The sequence below is a fragment of the Lepisma saccharinum genome, chromosome 11, assembly GCF_977018435.1.
Source record: "Lepisma saccharinum chromosome 11, izLepSacc3.1, whole genome shotgun sequence".
Lineage (NCBI taxonomy): Eukaryota > Metazoa > Arthropoda > Insecta > Zygentoma > Lepismatidae > Lepisma > Lepisma saccharinum.
Genome location: NC_139239.1, coordinates 17,652,929 through 17,667,068, shown reverse-complemented (window position 1 = coordinate 17,667,068; position 14,140 = coordinate 17,652,929). Strand labels below are relative to the sequence as shown.

Sequence of the window (14,140 nt, the reverse complement as noted above, 5' to 3'; positions counted from 1 at the left end):
TAAGAGCATGATTATTGCTTTTTGTGACATCAAGGGAGAATGTGCACAAAGAATTTGTCCTAGGAAACCCAACAGTCAATTCCACCTACTACTGACATTTTGCGGCAGTTGGGTGAAAATGTGCGAAGGCACTGCACGGAACATAAGCGACAAAAGAAATGTGTATTTTTTGCATCGACAACGCACAGTCTCACATTTCCTTGTTCAGCACCCACTCTATTCGCTTGACTTGGCCCCCTTGTGACTTTTTCTGTTCCCCCACAAGTTCAAGTTGAAAGGCAGCTGGTTTGACCCGTTTGTGATGGTCCAAGCAGAAAAGCAAGTAGTGATGTACACCCTATTAGATCACAACTTCCAGAATGACAATTAAAAATTGACCCGGGACTGTTAAGAAGGGGACTATTCGAGGGTGCTGACGGCAGGATCAAGGTGAATTTTTGACCAGATGATAGCACCAGTCCCGAAAATTTGGATACCACCACTTGTGTGTGAATTTAGGGTGGAAAAATATCAAAACAATGAAGATAACGCATGTTTCAAAATAATGAGTGAATAAGAAATTAAAAGTGGCTTAACGAAGTTTCCTAAATAAGAAAATCACTTTCCATTACCTTCAAAACGAATTTTGAAAAGCCACTTCCAACTGAAAACGTGCAGCGCACGGTCAAAAAGAAAGTGCTACGATTGTAGGTAGATTTAAAGTGAGAAAATCGTACAGCTGGGACGAAGCTGACCTACATATCTTCAATTTCGTCTCGCACAATTTCCAGGCTAAAATTAATTTCTGGGCGCACAGTAAATTTCAATTGAACAAAACACCTGAGAGAGTGGAAAGAGGGAAGGGGAGACATTTCCGCCTGCAGTAAACTACGGTTCCCACTAATTAAAATACTGATATTAACCATTCTTGTTGGAGTGAAATTTGTAGGAGTGAAAAGGAGAAAAAATGAAAATCTTGCTGTGGCTAAATTTACCTCTACAAGAGGCCGCAAATGGAATCTGGAGTAATACGTATTCTTACAAAATTTCCCTGTTACTTTAATTTAATTTTCCTTCACTAAAATAATGGTTTAGAAGGTGAAAATTGCGACTCAGCTTGAATTCTCCAGAAAGAAGTGTAATTATTTCTCTTAAAAATTTAACTATTTTAATCTGTTGATTGAGCATGTGTGAATATGAATAAACTTCATATTAAGTGTATCGTTAATATCTTATAATATCTTTTCTAACTGCGACGATGAGAATAAATGATACTGAGGGGAAATTGATAAAGGGACACTCAAACCTGGAGCTTCAGTAACATCATCCTGAGTCGAACACTCAACGCGCTTGGGATCATTAAACATGAAAGAAGATGAAGCCGAACGTGACCAACTATATAACAACTAAACGCGAACCGTAAATCAGTGTTTTTCAGCAGCATGCGAGCCTTCAAGACAGAGAAATGGTTAACGCTATTGCCTTGTAATAACAGGCTCCAGGTTCGATTCCCGGCTGAGGCATATTGCAGACTTCACAATGGTTTGGATCCCACTGTAAACTGTAGATACAGTTCCGATTTCCCTATCTGAGGATACAGTGAACTTAAACCACTCTTTGCCAAACCTTGAGGTGCATATGGCTTTTTGCTGAAGAACTAACTTTCTATCCTGTTAAAAATAAACGATTAAACTATACTTATGTTATTCACGACTTCACCCCTTCTCTGTTTCTTCCATGATTAATTGATCTCTTTCCAATTGCTAAAAGAGGAGAAATATAAGAATGTGAGATTTTTGCATTCTTACTCTCGAGGTATGCCATAAAGCTGAATTTTGGAGCTGTACGCAATCATTCTCTGTACATGAAAGCTTTCTCCGAAATTAACTATGCCAGCCTCTCCGCAGCCAAAGGGCTTAGAGGTTCGAATATTTGCTCAGGCATGGATGTTGAACTGAGTTTGTTTACTCAGTTTCATTTGTCAATTCACCATTCGCCTCATCATCGTACATAACCTAGAGGTAGAAAGGCAATGTAAACTTAAAAAATACGACGGCTACCACCATCAGTACTACTACTACTAATAATAATAATAATAATAGGCTCCATGTCACTCACTCAGAAGAAAACTTTCTCTGAACTGACATTGACAGGTTGGACAAAAGAAAGCACAATCAAATGTCAGAATAAAGTCTAAAATAGTCCGACTTTATACATATATTTTTCAGATACTTGTGCAATTAAATTTTGAAGATTGTGTCACAATCCAGTTAACCAAAAGTAGGCCAACGTTCATCTTCAACTTTGTGTTCTCAATCCTCCTTAATTAGATTCCATATGTTGTCGCTTTCACACTTTGCCATGTCTCAAAGCTGTGCGTCTTTAAAATTTCTCGTGTGTTTTATGTTTAGACAAGAGAGAATTAAGGTTAATAATTCGTACCCTTAGAGATGCAATGCCTACGATAAAAATTACATTACGTAATGCATTTTAATTCACCAAGGAAGAGATTATTTTTTCTGCCACATTTCCATGTAACGTCACTGAAATGAAGGAAGGTCAGTCAATTCTCCACAAAAATATGCTTTTGGGTTTTACGTCCGAACTGTCTAGACCACATCGTTAAAACGTTTCCCGTTACAATCCGAACTCTTTAAGATAAACGTGAAAGCCAGCTGGGCAGTCAGGCTTCGTCGCTACTGTCCGCTTTTTGATGAAGTTCTGTTCTGTTGTTTGGATATGACACCTCGCAGTATCATGAACAGGAATACGGAATAATCAAACATATTTAATTTGAATGACATATTTGATTTGGTTCACATCTATCGAATGGAATCCAAAAACTAATCATGGTTTAAATGAGCCTGTAATTTCGTTACAGGCTATTTTGAAAAGTATACGCTATCAAGCAAAAATGCATATGCGATTAGAATTGTGTTATTCTGAACATTCATCGTATCTCCCAGAGGAGGAAAATTTAAAATTCGAAATTTCTTGTGTTTTTAAGACCACTTTATACACAGATAGGATGATTAGAACTGGACCTACAGTTTAAAGTTGGGTCAGAACCACTATGTGCCTATAGCGGGTATCGAACCCGAGATCCCTTAATTACAAGGCGATAACGCTACCACTACGCCTTTGAAGAAAACCAATTTTAAAATGGGAACTTGGTTGATTGACGCGTAGGTATGATAAATTCCAGCACAAGCTGTAAGATACTCTTTTCTTGTTGACTACTGTATTGGAATGGGTGACCAGACACTGGAGTTGGAAGTGGTCGCAAAAAAATTGGCTTTTTTGGGCTTTTTTCACAAAACTGTCTCAATCAACGAAAATACTGCCACTGTTCCATGGTTTTCGTTTATCTCCCTACTGTAAAATAGACACTCATTTCAAAATATAAAATACAATTTACAATATGAAAGTCGTAGCTTGACATAAACAGTGTTTTCAAAAAAGCTGTTGTTTTTTTGATTGGGTGGTTCTTTCCGAGAGTTATCTTCTTATTTCGGTAGGCTTATTGAATATATCTATGTCGTATAAAGATATTCACATAAATAGAGTAGTTTTGTATGTGTCTATAATAGAACCTAATAGTATGATTAGTATGATACGATTTTCGATATCTGAATTTGTTATATGAACATATATGTGTACATGAAGCAAAAAAGAAAATACTGCTCTACCTTTTGAAAATCTAGTATCAAATCTCTTTACATTAAATTTTGTGTTCAGTAAAATATGTATATTTGTGTTCTGGCTATCCAATAATGTACAATTTGGTTAAATGGCTGCTAAACCTTGTCACACTGCAATTGTGATGTATTTTGTCTGCTTGTTTCAAAATTCTCAACCTTTGTGAGACCACAGTCCAGTCATTTTATTTCTAACAAGTCGATGTCCTGATCCCAACATTTCCCTCATAAATAAATTTCTGATCTTTAAAGTTTATATGGAAATTAATGTTCACCCTTAATTAATATTAATATGCACCCAGGAGTTGACGACTAATTTAAATCTAATTTTATGGGCCTCCCCAATGGCGCAGTGGCATCGTCGTCGCCTTGTAACCAAGGGGTTCCAGGTTTGATACCCGGTGGAGGCATAAGTGGTTCGGATCCAACTTTAAACTGTAGGTCCAGTCCCGATTAGCCTTACTGTGCATAAAGTGGACTTAAAACACAAAATCAAATCAAATCAAATCTAATTTTATATTTGACAGCAAGTATAATTTAAATTAGTCGTCAACCCCTGGATGCAATGGACCATTTCCGGCCCGGAGGTTGAACAACACTTTCACTAAAACTGAAGCAGAAGCAAAAGCAAATAAAACTAGCTGCAAATGGGGGGGGGGATTCTATTTAAGAAATCTGGTCTGGGCCTACAGATTGAAATAAGATCCGAAGCACTTGACCGCTGGGGATTGAACCTCAGACCCCTTCTTATAACAAGGCAACAGCATTACTTTATTCCACTCCATAGGCCCATTCTTTCTATAAAAAAAACTGCCTTTTTCCAACAACAGTATACTTGCGATATATTCTTTGTGATTTATAGGCTAAATTAAATCTTAATCTCTGATGAAGTAGCTAACAACCTTGTTAAGTATAGAGAACATTCAGATCGAAGAAACACATGGCAGTGGGGGGTGACACATTGAAGTGACACGGGCTCCTTCAGTCTGCAAGGACATGCACAAACAAGAACGAAGTGACATGATGCGCACCCTTGAAGGAGCTTTCAGACTGAAGTCACAAATGACAAGCGACACAGTCTCCTTCAGTATAAAGCAAAACATTCACGCAAGATCAACAGACCGAAGCGGCACGATGCACGCCATTGAGAAAACAGTGTAGTTCGAGCAACATGCAAGTGACATGTTTAGCTCATTATCGCACTTCGGTTCAAGGAGTGAATGGATTATTGAGGGTCCGCTTCCAAGTGACACATGTCAATTGTTGCTTCGGTCTGAAAGTTCCCTGAGAAACCGGTACATGCCAATTGACAAGCGACACTTGCAGCTTATGTTGCTTCGGATGGAAAGGTCGGATTTACTTCTAAGGGTTGGTTTCCAAGAACCACGTGTCGCTTCCGTCTCCAAGCTCCATTAAACAGGATATATTGAAGATTGATGCCGAGCAGAATCTAGAAAAGCTCTACTCGGCATCACTCTTCAATATACACACGTTCACGTAATTCGTATACTTCTGCATATGTGTTGTGAACAGTAAAGATTTTTAATTGTTCGGAAACATCGAATATTTTGATATTAGCATTTGTTTCATATTTTATGACATCAACATTTAAATTGAGAAACAAACATGTAAAAGGTTGTTTTAAGTACATTTCATGGTCAGATGTGCTCATCAGGGATACACACTTAGTTTTAATCCTAGCTTACCCGTGCCGTACAAGAAACTTACATATCAGGGGGCGACTCACAGGCCCACACTTTTTTATCACTAGAATTCAAGAAACTATTTCATTATTGAATCACTGCTTCATCTGCTCATTATATATGTGCAATTATTTATTAATTATAATAATTATAAAAATTACTATCATTAATAAAAAATAATAACCAATTATTTCCTGAGTGTCTCCCATATATTTTATCATTCACTAAAACTCACAAAATCCATAATATTTTTATTAATGTTTTTATGTTTGTAGAGGTGCAATTTGCAATAATAATTACAATACTTATCATCATTACCAACTAATTGTAAACTGTCACTCGCATGAGTGTCTCGAATGAGACGCATTTAAAGATGGCGCCTGACAAGCCCACCAAGTGCATTTTGCCTCCTATTTACATTACATTTATGTTTTTTTAATGAACAAAAGTAATAGAGGAATATTGGTAACAATGTAGTTTATTTTCAAACAGTTGAAAAATCTAAAAAGTAGATGTGGTTGGTCTGCAAGTTCCCTCCCGCTCCCCCCCCCCCCCCCTCGGTAAGCTAGGGTTAAAATTTTATCTGAACCACTATACAATATGTGTCCACTAGGATTGGCCAATATCTGTCTCTTGGCTGCTACACCATGTAATTTTTTTTAGCTAGTTGTAAAATATGTCACTACAAACCTGTAAACTCATAACAGTAACTTCAAGTGAAATAGCTTAGCTGTAATTGGTAAAAAGCCAACAAAGCCAAAATTGCTGTTTTTTTTCCAAAAAAGATTTTAAAACGCCGGCTTTCTTGCAACTCTACCAGACACTGATTTCAGATTTCTTGCAATACTTATATTCGTAAGAAAGTATTTTTCTGGACCTGAAAAAGGGAATGTTTAAAAAGTGTGTCTTGATAGTCAATTCCTTGTTATTGTCTGCCCATGTTTGAGATACAGTTTAAAATATGTACCTCCACCGGGAATCGAACCCGGAACCCCTTGATTACAAGGCAACGACGCTACCACTGTGCCATCGCAGAGCTCGGAACGTTGAGTGGTTTGGTAACTATATCGATACCGAAAGTTTCGAATCCAGTCCTGTAGTGAAGATGGATGTTCCTTTGGTCCTCTTCATCACTCTCATAAAAAAAAAAGTTCGCCTTCATCGTCACGATTAGCCTAATAGGCAAAGAGCGACACAAAATAAATACAAGCACAAGTGAATGAGAAAAACTAGTTTTGCGGTGCACGTTTGAATAGGGCACAAATTTCCATACAAAAAATCGTACATATAACCTGGTTTGAAATTTAAGAGACCCATGAAACGAGGTGTTACGAGAGATCCCTTACATTCAAAATTGTCGGAGTTTACCACCTGTACCTTTCCAGCACAGAATGAACATTTAATAAACCACTGCTCGACTCGTTCCATGTGTTTTGGTGATGTACTTTCGAAACCATTAGCCTGTTGCAAGGTAACCTACTCATCTTGTATACACGATGGTGCATTTATAATGAAAATCTTGAAATGTACATCGTACGGAAAAATTTGTCGTGAATGTCGGTGAAACTGATGTTAACTATTTTTTTTTCTTTTTTTGTAAATGGGACACCCCCCACTCCCGCTCTTCAGTATTAACAAATCACATTTTACGAAAAAAAACTCTTAGTCGGAACATTTTTTAAGTGGACGTATCATTAGTTTTATAAGCAATTGAAGACAGCCACCAAAACGAATAGAGATGCATACAACATTCAGATCAATTCATACTTTCGGTTCTAGGTGGAACTAAAGCGATTTTGAAGTGACGCTTACCAAACATTAAATAGGTTTCACAGTGTTAGTATTTCATAACGATTTTAAGACTAGAAGCACTAATATTTACCTTGCCATCCGGCCACAAATGCTTTTTAAAAAAGTATAAGACATGCACACTTATCATTCTTGGTTTTGGACTTTTAACCCCTGTGTTATTTTTAAAATCATTAACGTTTCGGAGGCTGATTCTGCCTCCGTCTTCAGGGTAGTGTGCACACTTATCTATGTAAACATTCACGAGAACGTATACAGAAGACCTTACCAGACCAACTAACCTATCATTCAAACATAAATAGTGTGAGAAATGATATGATATGCTATCAGAGGAACTGTAATCGTTAAACTGTCAATAACGCCAAATGATAACAAGTTTGTAAAATTGAAAGCCTCATTAAACACGATTCTAAATAATAATGAAATATGTTTCTCCTACTGTGGAGAAAATTCAAATATTGCTAACAACGACCTGGTATGTGCTGATAATACACATTTTAAAGCAATATCTGAAGAAGAAAAATGACATTTATATTCATAGAATTACAGCTAAATTATTCACTTCCATAGGCATGTGCAAACTAGCCATTACTCTTCAGACATCCAAAAATATACAATATTAAAATGTAGCTTTGAAAGCGTTAATTTTAAAATTTAAAAGACTGAACACTAATAATAATAATAATAATAATGATGATGTTAACCTTTTTTGTGAAGAAGGGGTTACTGCAGCACATTACGAAGGCAATGGTAGGTTTCGAATCCACGTACAACGCAATGTCATTGTTTTTCTTTCATCTATTCACAACTGCACCTTTCATCTTCAAAGTCAAGATAAGCATTGAGTTGTAGAAAAGCAAAGTTAAATGATCCCAAATGGAAATCAAGAACCTTACACTGCAGTTTCTTTTTAACTAGTTCGAAAACATTTCGTGTGTACTAGACTGATATGAAACAATGTGCACGTGCATGACCAGAAATGAAGAGAGAGGAATACTAACTGCAGGTACTTACCTAATGGATCTAAGGCTTCCAGTTCCGGGTCATTCGTGTCGTAGGAGGTGTCTTGGCTCCGAAGAAAATCCTCGACATCACGGTAATCCACTTTTTTCACAGGTTCGTGTTTTTGGGCACGGCTCCTAATTTCTTTCTCGATTTCGGAAATTTGTTTTTTCATAAGGATTACAGTCGGATTGGTATCTAAAGCACTTCCACGTTGTCTATTCCTGTGCGCTTCACTGTCTTCTGCACTTACGACAACACCAACGCTTCCACGAGCACTAGCACTAACGACACTGGAACCGTTATTTCCTACTCCGAGTATCGCACCACCGTTTTCCTCACCGTATTCTTCGCCGTCACTTGCGTGCCCCGACGATAAGCCGTCTTCCAACACCGGCATGCTGCTGTATAATCTCCCACTCGAGTGAATAGAACCTTCGTTTTCGAGCGATAACTCGCTCTCGATATCATTCGAGTCGCAATCGGTCGTCTCCGGAGATAAGGTGAAGTTTCTACTGTGACCGACCTGAAGGCCAACTTCGGTTTCCCCCAGATCCTCCGTTTCTGGGTTCGTCGAAGTTGTCTCTTGATCGAAGTTGTCCACGCAAAGGTCCAGGAAGTTACCTTCGCTGATTTCTATATCTCGCTCCCGCAACCTATCCGGTTCTTGTTCGTTATCCTGAAGGGTTATGAGATCCGGAGTTCCCCCTTCTTTCTCGTCAAATTTTCCTCCAGAAGACACCACTAATATTGGAGGCACTTTCTTTGGCGACTCTTCCGTGTCCTGCTCGAACCCCTTCGCCAAGCGCTGTCCGACGTAGGAATTACCTGTATGGCGGTGAAGATTGTATTCCAACTCCCTAAAATCTTCCTTTCCCCTCTCGTGCACCGGTGTTATCTGGTCCTGCGGATGCTGCGTTTGCTCAACCTCTTCCGACGGCGTTTTCTGGTCCTGGTGCGTGGGTGAGGCAATGGATGCTGTTAGTTCCTGAGGTTTAAAGAATTCCTCCAGGACCTTACGGGTCTCTGAGAATTCGTAGAGGTAATCGTACGTGTCGGATGTTTTGCTGTAGTCAGATTTTGGCGAACTCTCCTTAAGAAACTCCGTTCCCGTTGAATCCTGTTCGTTGGATGTTGATTTCATAACTTGACCCAGAACACCTACAATTTTAGAAGAGCTCTCATTGTCACCATCGACGTTTTCTTGTTCGCTTTTGACTTTGTTGCTTTGTTCGGTGAGTACTCTTTGAGGGAAACCCGGCCTCGGTGGATACACTGACGGGGAAGAGAGAAGGGACTGTGCACTGGGCAAAACAGGGTGCATACTGGAATGCGTTTGAACTTCTAAATGTCGTGGGCCATATCGTCTCGGGGAACCCTCGTATTCGGCGATTGGTAGATTACCTATAACCCGCATCACTTTCGATCTCTCCGGCGATAGAGAATCCACATCTATATCTGAGCCTGACGTGACAACTTTAAAGAAATCTTCAGGCCGGCTGTGACGATGGTACGCCGGACTGTCTTGACCAAGAGGCGATGAATCCGAAGAAAGGATGTCGTCTGAATTACCAATATCTGTATTTAAGTTCAATTTTAAACTATCCCTGATACTATTTCCCAAATGAGCTGATAGTAAATCTCGCGTATTGAAACGCGATTTTACACCGTGTTCCGATCCAACGTACAATTTCTGTTGCTGTTGAGTCGATAACCAATCCCCTATGTCATCGAACACAACCACTTCACTAGAACCGCTAACGGGTGCTTCGTACACGACCGGTCTCTGCTTAACAGCGGGTCCCCGACCGTCCGATAGCCGCCGAATAGAATGAACTTCCGTTGAAAATACAGTTTCCGTAACGACATCCCCTGACGTAAGAGATGTGCCATTATTGTCAACACTAGCACTAACACCCCCAACATTGGCCTGTCCTCCTGTTTTTTCCTTAATTCGGAATCCGGAGCCTATGTCGTCATAGACAACAACGTTCCTGGGTTTCTTAGAATCGCCGCTACCAGATCTACTACTACGAAGTTCCCAAACTCCCGAATCAGTCTTGAAACCACCGAACCCGGATTTGTCTTCCATCAAAACCTCCGCACTGTGCCTCTTCAACTCGCCGTTCCCGCTGTTCTTCCGCCGTTCCGTCAGCCCATCTTCGCTGTACCTCTTCCGCGCGGCCTTGCTTTTACTCTGCGAGAACACTTCCCTCCCTCCGGCAATCTCGATTCGAGAATCCCTAAGCTTATATTCCGTCTGCTGCTGTTGGCGCGGCTTCTTGAAGCTACTCCCGTCCGGAAGAGCTTCGTTCTGGGGCGACTCCTCCTCTTCGGGATCCTCGAGAGCTTCGCCTCTCAAACCGACCATCGGCTCGAGATCACCACTGTTGCTTCCCTGCTCGTAACCGCTCACCACTGAATTGTCTATGTCCACGTTCTCCTCGATGGGGCTGTCTTTCCCGGCGAATTTCAAGTTTTCGCCGTCTGCTTTCGGCGTCATCCTGCTGTTTTCCTTGTTCCCCACCATTTCGGAAGTACCACTTCCATTTACAGTCAAGTCTGCCTCATTCATAGTACTAACTATAACTTCATTTGCCGTGCCAGAGCACTTCACTGATGAAACGTAATTGTCATTCATCACGCAGTTCAAGTTCTCATTGTCGTCGGATTGATGATGGTCGGCGACAGTGTTCAGATTCACATCACTTAGTTTTAGCTCTAAACGGGGCCTACACTTTGGAAACAATTTGTTTATTTCTTCATTATCGCTGCCGTCTAAATTCTCCAACAAACTGGTCATGGCGGACTCTCCGCAGACTGGATTTGCCTCGGCTCTTCAGGAAGCAGTTCCGTTCCTCAAGACGGAGAATCTCGGAACCTGAAAGGGGAAAAAAAAATTACAAATTGTACTATTTCAATAATACTACGAAAAAATAAGCAGTTGTGTAGAAATGTATACATTTTTCGTTTAAAACCGAAACGGATAATTAATATATGCACTGAAAGAAAAGCAGAGTTATTTGTGTGCGAGATTGAGTGAGAGCCGAGTGCGGAGGGGGAAGACACGGAAAAGAATTAAGATAATACTGCAAACATCTAGTAAACTTAAGTCTGCAAAAGCTGCGTTCATATTCAATTTGAATTCTACAATTTATATTAGCAATTCCAGAAAAAATGTCAACGTGTATGGTGAAATTTAAATATTGCTTTAAACAAGAATATCTTTAGGTTACGAATATAACTCCAAGATTTGTCTGTAAAAATTACCTCATCAAATACCATTCTACTAACTATTCAGAAAATCCAGATTGATAGGTTGACAATTGTGTCAGTTTGTTACCTTCAAATGTATTTTTATATAGTGCTGGTAGAATAGATTTGAAGAAATTTTGCTATGCAAGAAGAAAGACTTAAGATTTCCTGGGTTTATTTTTCACTGTATGTTTCACGAATCATATGCAGAGATAAAATATAAATAAAACTGCTTCTAAAGTGTCAGTCTGTTACCTCTAGAATTGCTCGCATTCAACTTGGGACAAGAACTTAACTCACGTGTATACCTCGCACATAATACTCATCAATTTCGATCAAGTAAGTAACAAACCGGTACCAAGAGGTGTGTATGCTAATCATAATTATGTTAATATTTTACAAAAGCATACGTTTGCACTATTGTACGGATTTTTCAAACACGCGAGCAAAGTTAACCCGAATAGCAATAATATTCTTGAAACGCCATTTCCATTATACAGTTCATCTGCTGCCATGCCCCGAAATGAAATGACCGATGCAAAAGCAACCATATTATAATAACTAACGCACTTTACCTATCTATGTATTTCCACCAAATAATCCAATTTGTACGGCAAACGACTTCCTCAACTCAGAATATTTTCAGCTTGCCTCGATCCTCATTATGCAAAACCGTGACAAGAGAAAGGGTCGACAATAATAGGATTTATGAGAACTTGGAGTTAACTCAGTAACTTCGGAACGAAAACGACGGAATTAAATTTTAGGCAATTTCCTTTTAATGAATAGGAAATGAGAAACATTCACCGCCCTTACAGTGTCGGGTTACAACGTGGTGGTGAATATCAGTAATACTGTTAAGGTTAGAAGGATGTTCAATGTAAAATTACAGACAACACAAATCCAAAAGAATACTACCACATCTCCATGCACCATACATCCATTCTTTGGAATCGATACAATAACCATAGTGATCGGCATTGTACAAATTAAAATCAATCTTGAGTGTGGTGACCCTTCTGCTCATGAGGCTGGTGGAATCTTAGGCCTAAAACTAGTTTCTCCAATGCTTACTTTCTTTGTTCCTGATTTATCCTTCCTGTGTCGCGTTTGATTTTTGCTATTCAATGCATTTACACCTCCAAAGATTAGCTACACAGAAATAGTAACAAACGGAAGATACAATTCATTCTGGTTCTTGCAAACTTAACATTTGGCAACTTCCGTTCTACGTAATGCATTTCTTCTCAGGAATGGACTCCTCCCCATGCCTGGAAAGCACTATGCGATTGATGTTCCAAGTTCAAGTGTCTGAGAGAGGGATGTATGTTAGTACATTTGGTGAGATTTGCTGTTCTTTTAAGTTCACGGTGCACAGAAAGGCTAATGTGGACTGAACCCACAGTTCTAAGTGGGATCTGATCCACTATGTACCTCCATCGGGTATCGAACCCGCGTCCCCTCGATTACAAGGCGACGACAAAACCATTACGCCATCGCGGAGGCCCTATATTTGATGAAAGGAAATTAATATTGAAATTCAACTGTAGTTACGTGTCTGAAGTATCATACACACTCTGTGAAAATCAGCACAATAGATACCGAGAAATCATTACTCTTGAATAAAATAGGTAGCATAGTGCGCTTCCAACAGCAATGTCGTCTCGATAGCATAGTAGTTAATGATATCACATTGTAATCAAAGAATCACTGAAGTACATTTCTGCGCTTCCAACTTCACTTAAAACTATGGATCTCGTCCGGGAACATCCTCCCAGTGAAAAGAAGGGTCTTAATTGATTGAATTGTGGGTTTAAGTCTACTTTATGCACAGAAAGGCTAATCGGGACTGGACCTTTAAAGTGGGATCCGAAGCACTGTGGCATGTACCTCCCCCGGGTACCGAACTCAGGACCCCATGATCACAAGGCGACGATGAAGAAGGGTCTTAAAACAGACACAATTGTACATTATATCAGCAACAACTTTTCATGTACTAAGCAAACAAAAACTGGAAATAGTTGTCAACTTCGAACAAGACACACCAAGACGAGTCTATCATGAGTAAATTCATCTTGAACAGATGTTTTGCTTGTGGGAGTGAACGTGGCTGAAACTACCTTGCAAAACTTACTTACTCTCTTCTGACAAACCTCGAAGTTCCTCTGGGGAGTTCAATGTTGTTTGAAATGTTGATGAGCGAAGATGGAACACTTCAAACGAGGAGTGAACCTCTAGAAAAGTGATGAAACGTATCAGGAACACTGAGACGGAAAAAGGAAGCCTACAAAGACCCGTAAGAAGGGGTCCCCGCTAGGAAAACTCTTCCCTCGTGCACAGCAAGCGCGTGGTTAATGCATGAGAGGGAGACCGGGACTTCATCAAATGCAAACGCTAATCGATGAAAGGAAAGCACACTACTCCAAAATTAACCCTTGTTGCGAAGAGAATTTGCAACCGTGGAACGTGGTTGCATCACAAATCCTATATAACTAATAACCATAGTTTCCTCCCTTAAGGGAGTTACATCCGAACTTTGAGAAGGGTTGATTCCGACGAATACATAAATATAGTTTTGATAGAGGTGCAAGCAACAGGTCGAGAAGAGAGTGTAATATCCACAGTTTCAATTTGCCTTTACAGAATCAATGAAAGAGATTTTCTTCAATTAGATCCTAAGAATTTTACTGATTG

At 39.6% G+C, this 14,140-nt stretch overlaps 1 protein-coding gene across 7 annotated transcripts in view; it reads right to left on the bottom strand.

Moving 5' to 3' along the window:
• LOC145994656 (uncharacterized) overlaps positions 1–14,140 on the bottom strand; it is a 314,233-nt gene that overhangs the window by 179,838 nt on the left and 120,255 nt on the right. For all 7 annotated transcript variants that reach the window (XM_083130764.1, XM_083130767.1, XM_083130768.1 and 4 more), the window contains exon 3: positions 8,204–11,072. In XM_083130764.1, coding sequence (XP_082986890.1) covers positions 8,204–10,994 — 2,791 coding nt within the window. In that variant the 5' untranslated portion in view covers positions 10,995–11,072. The remainder of the gene's footprint in view (positions 1–8,203; positions 11,073–14,140) is intronic.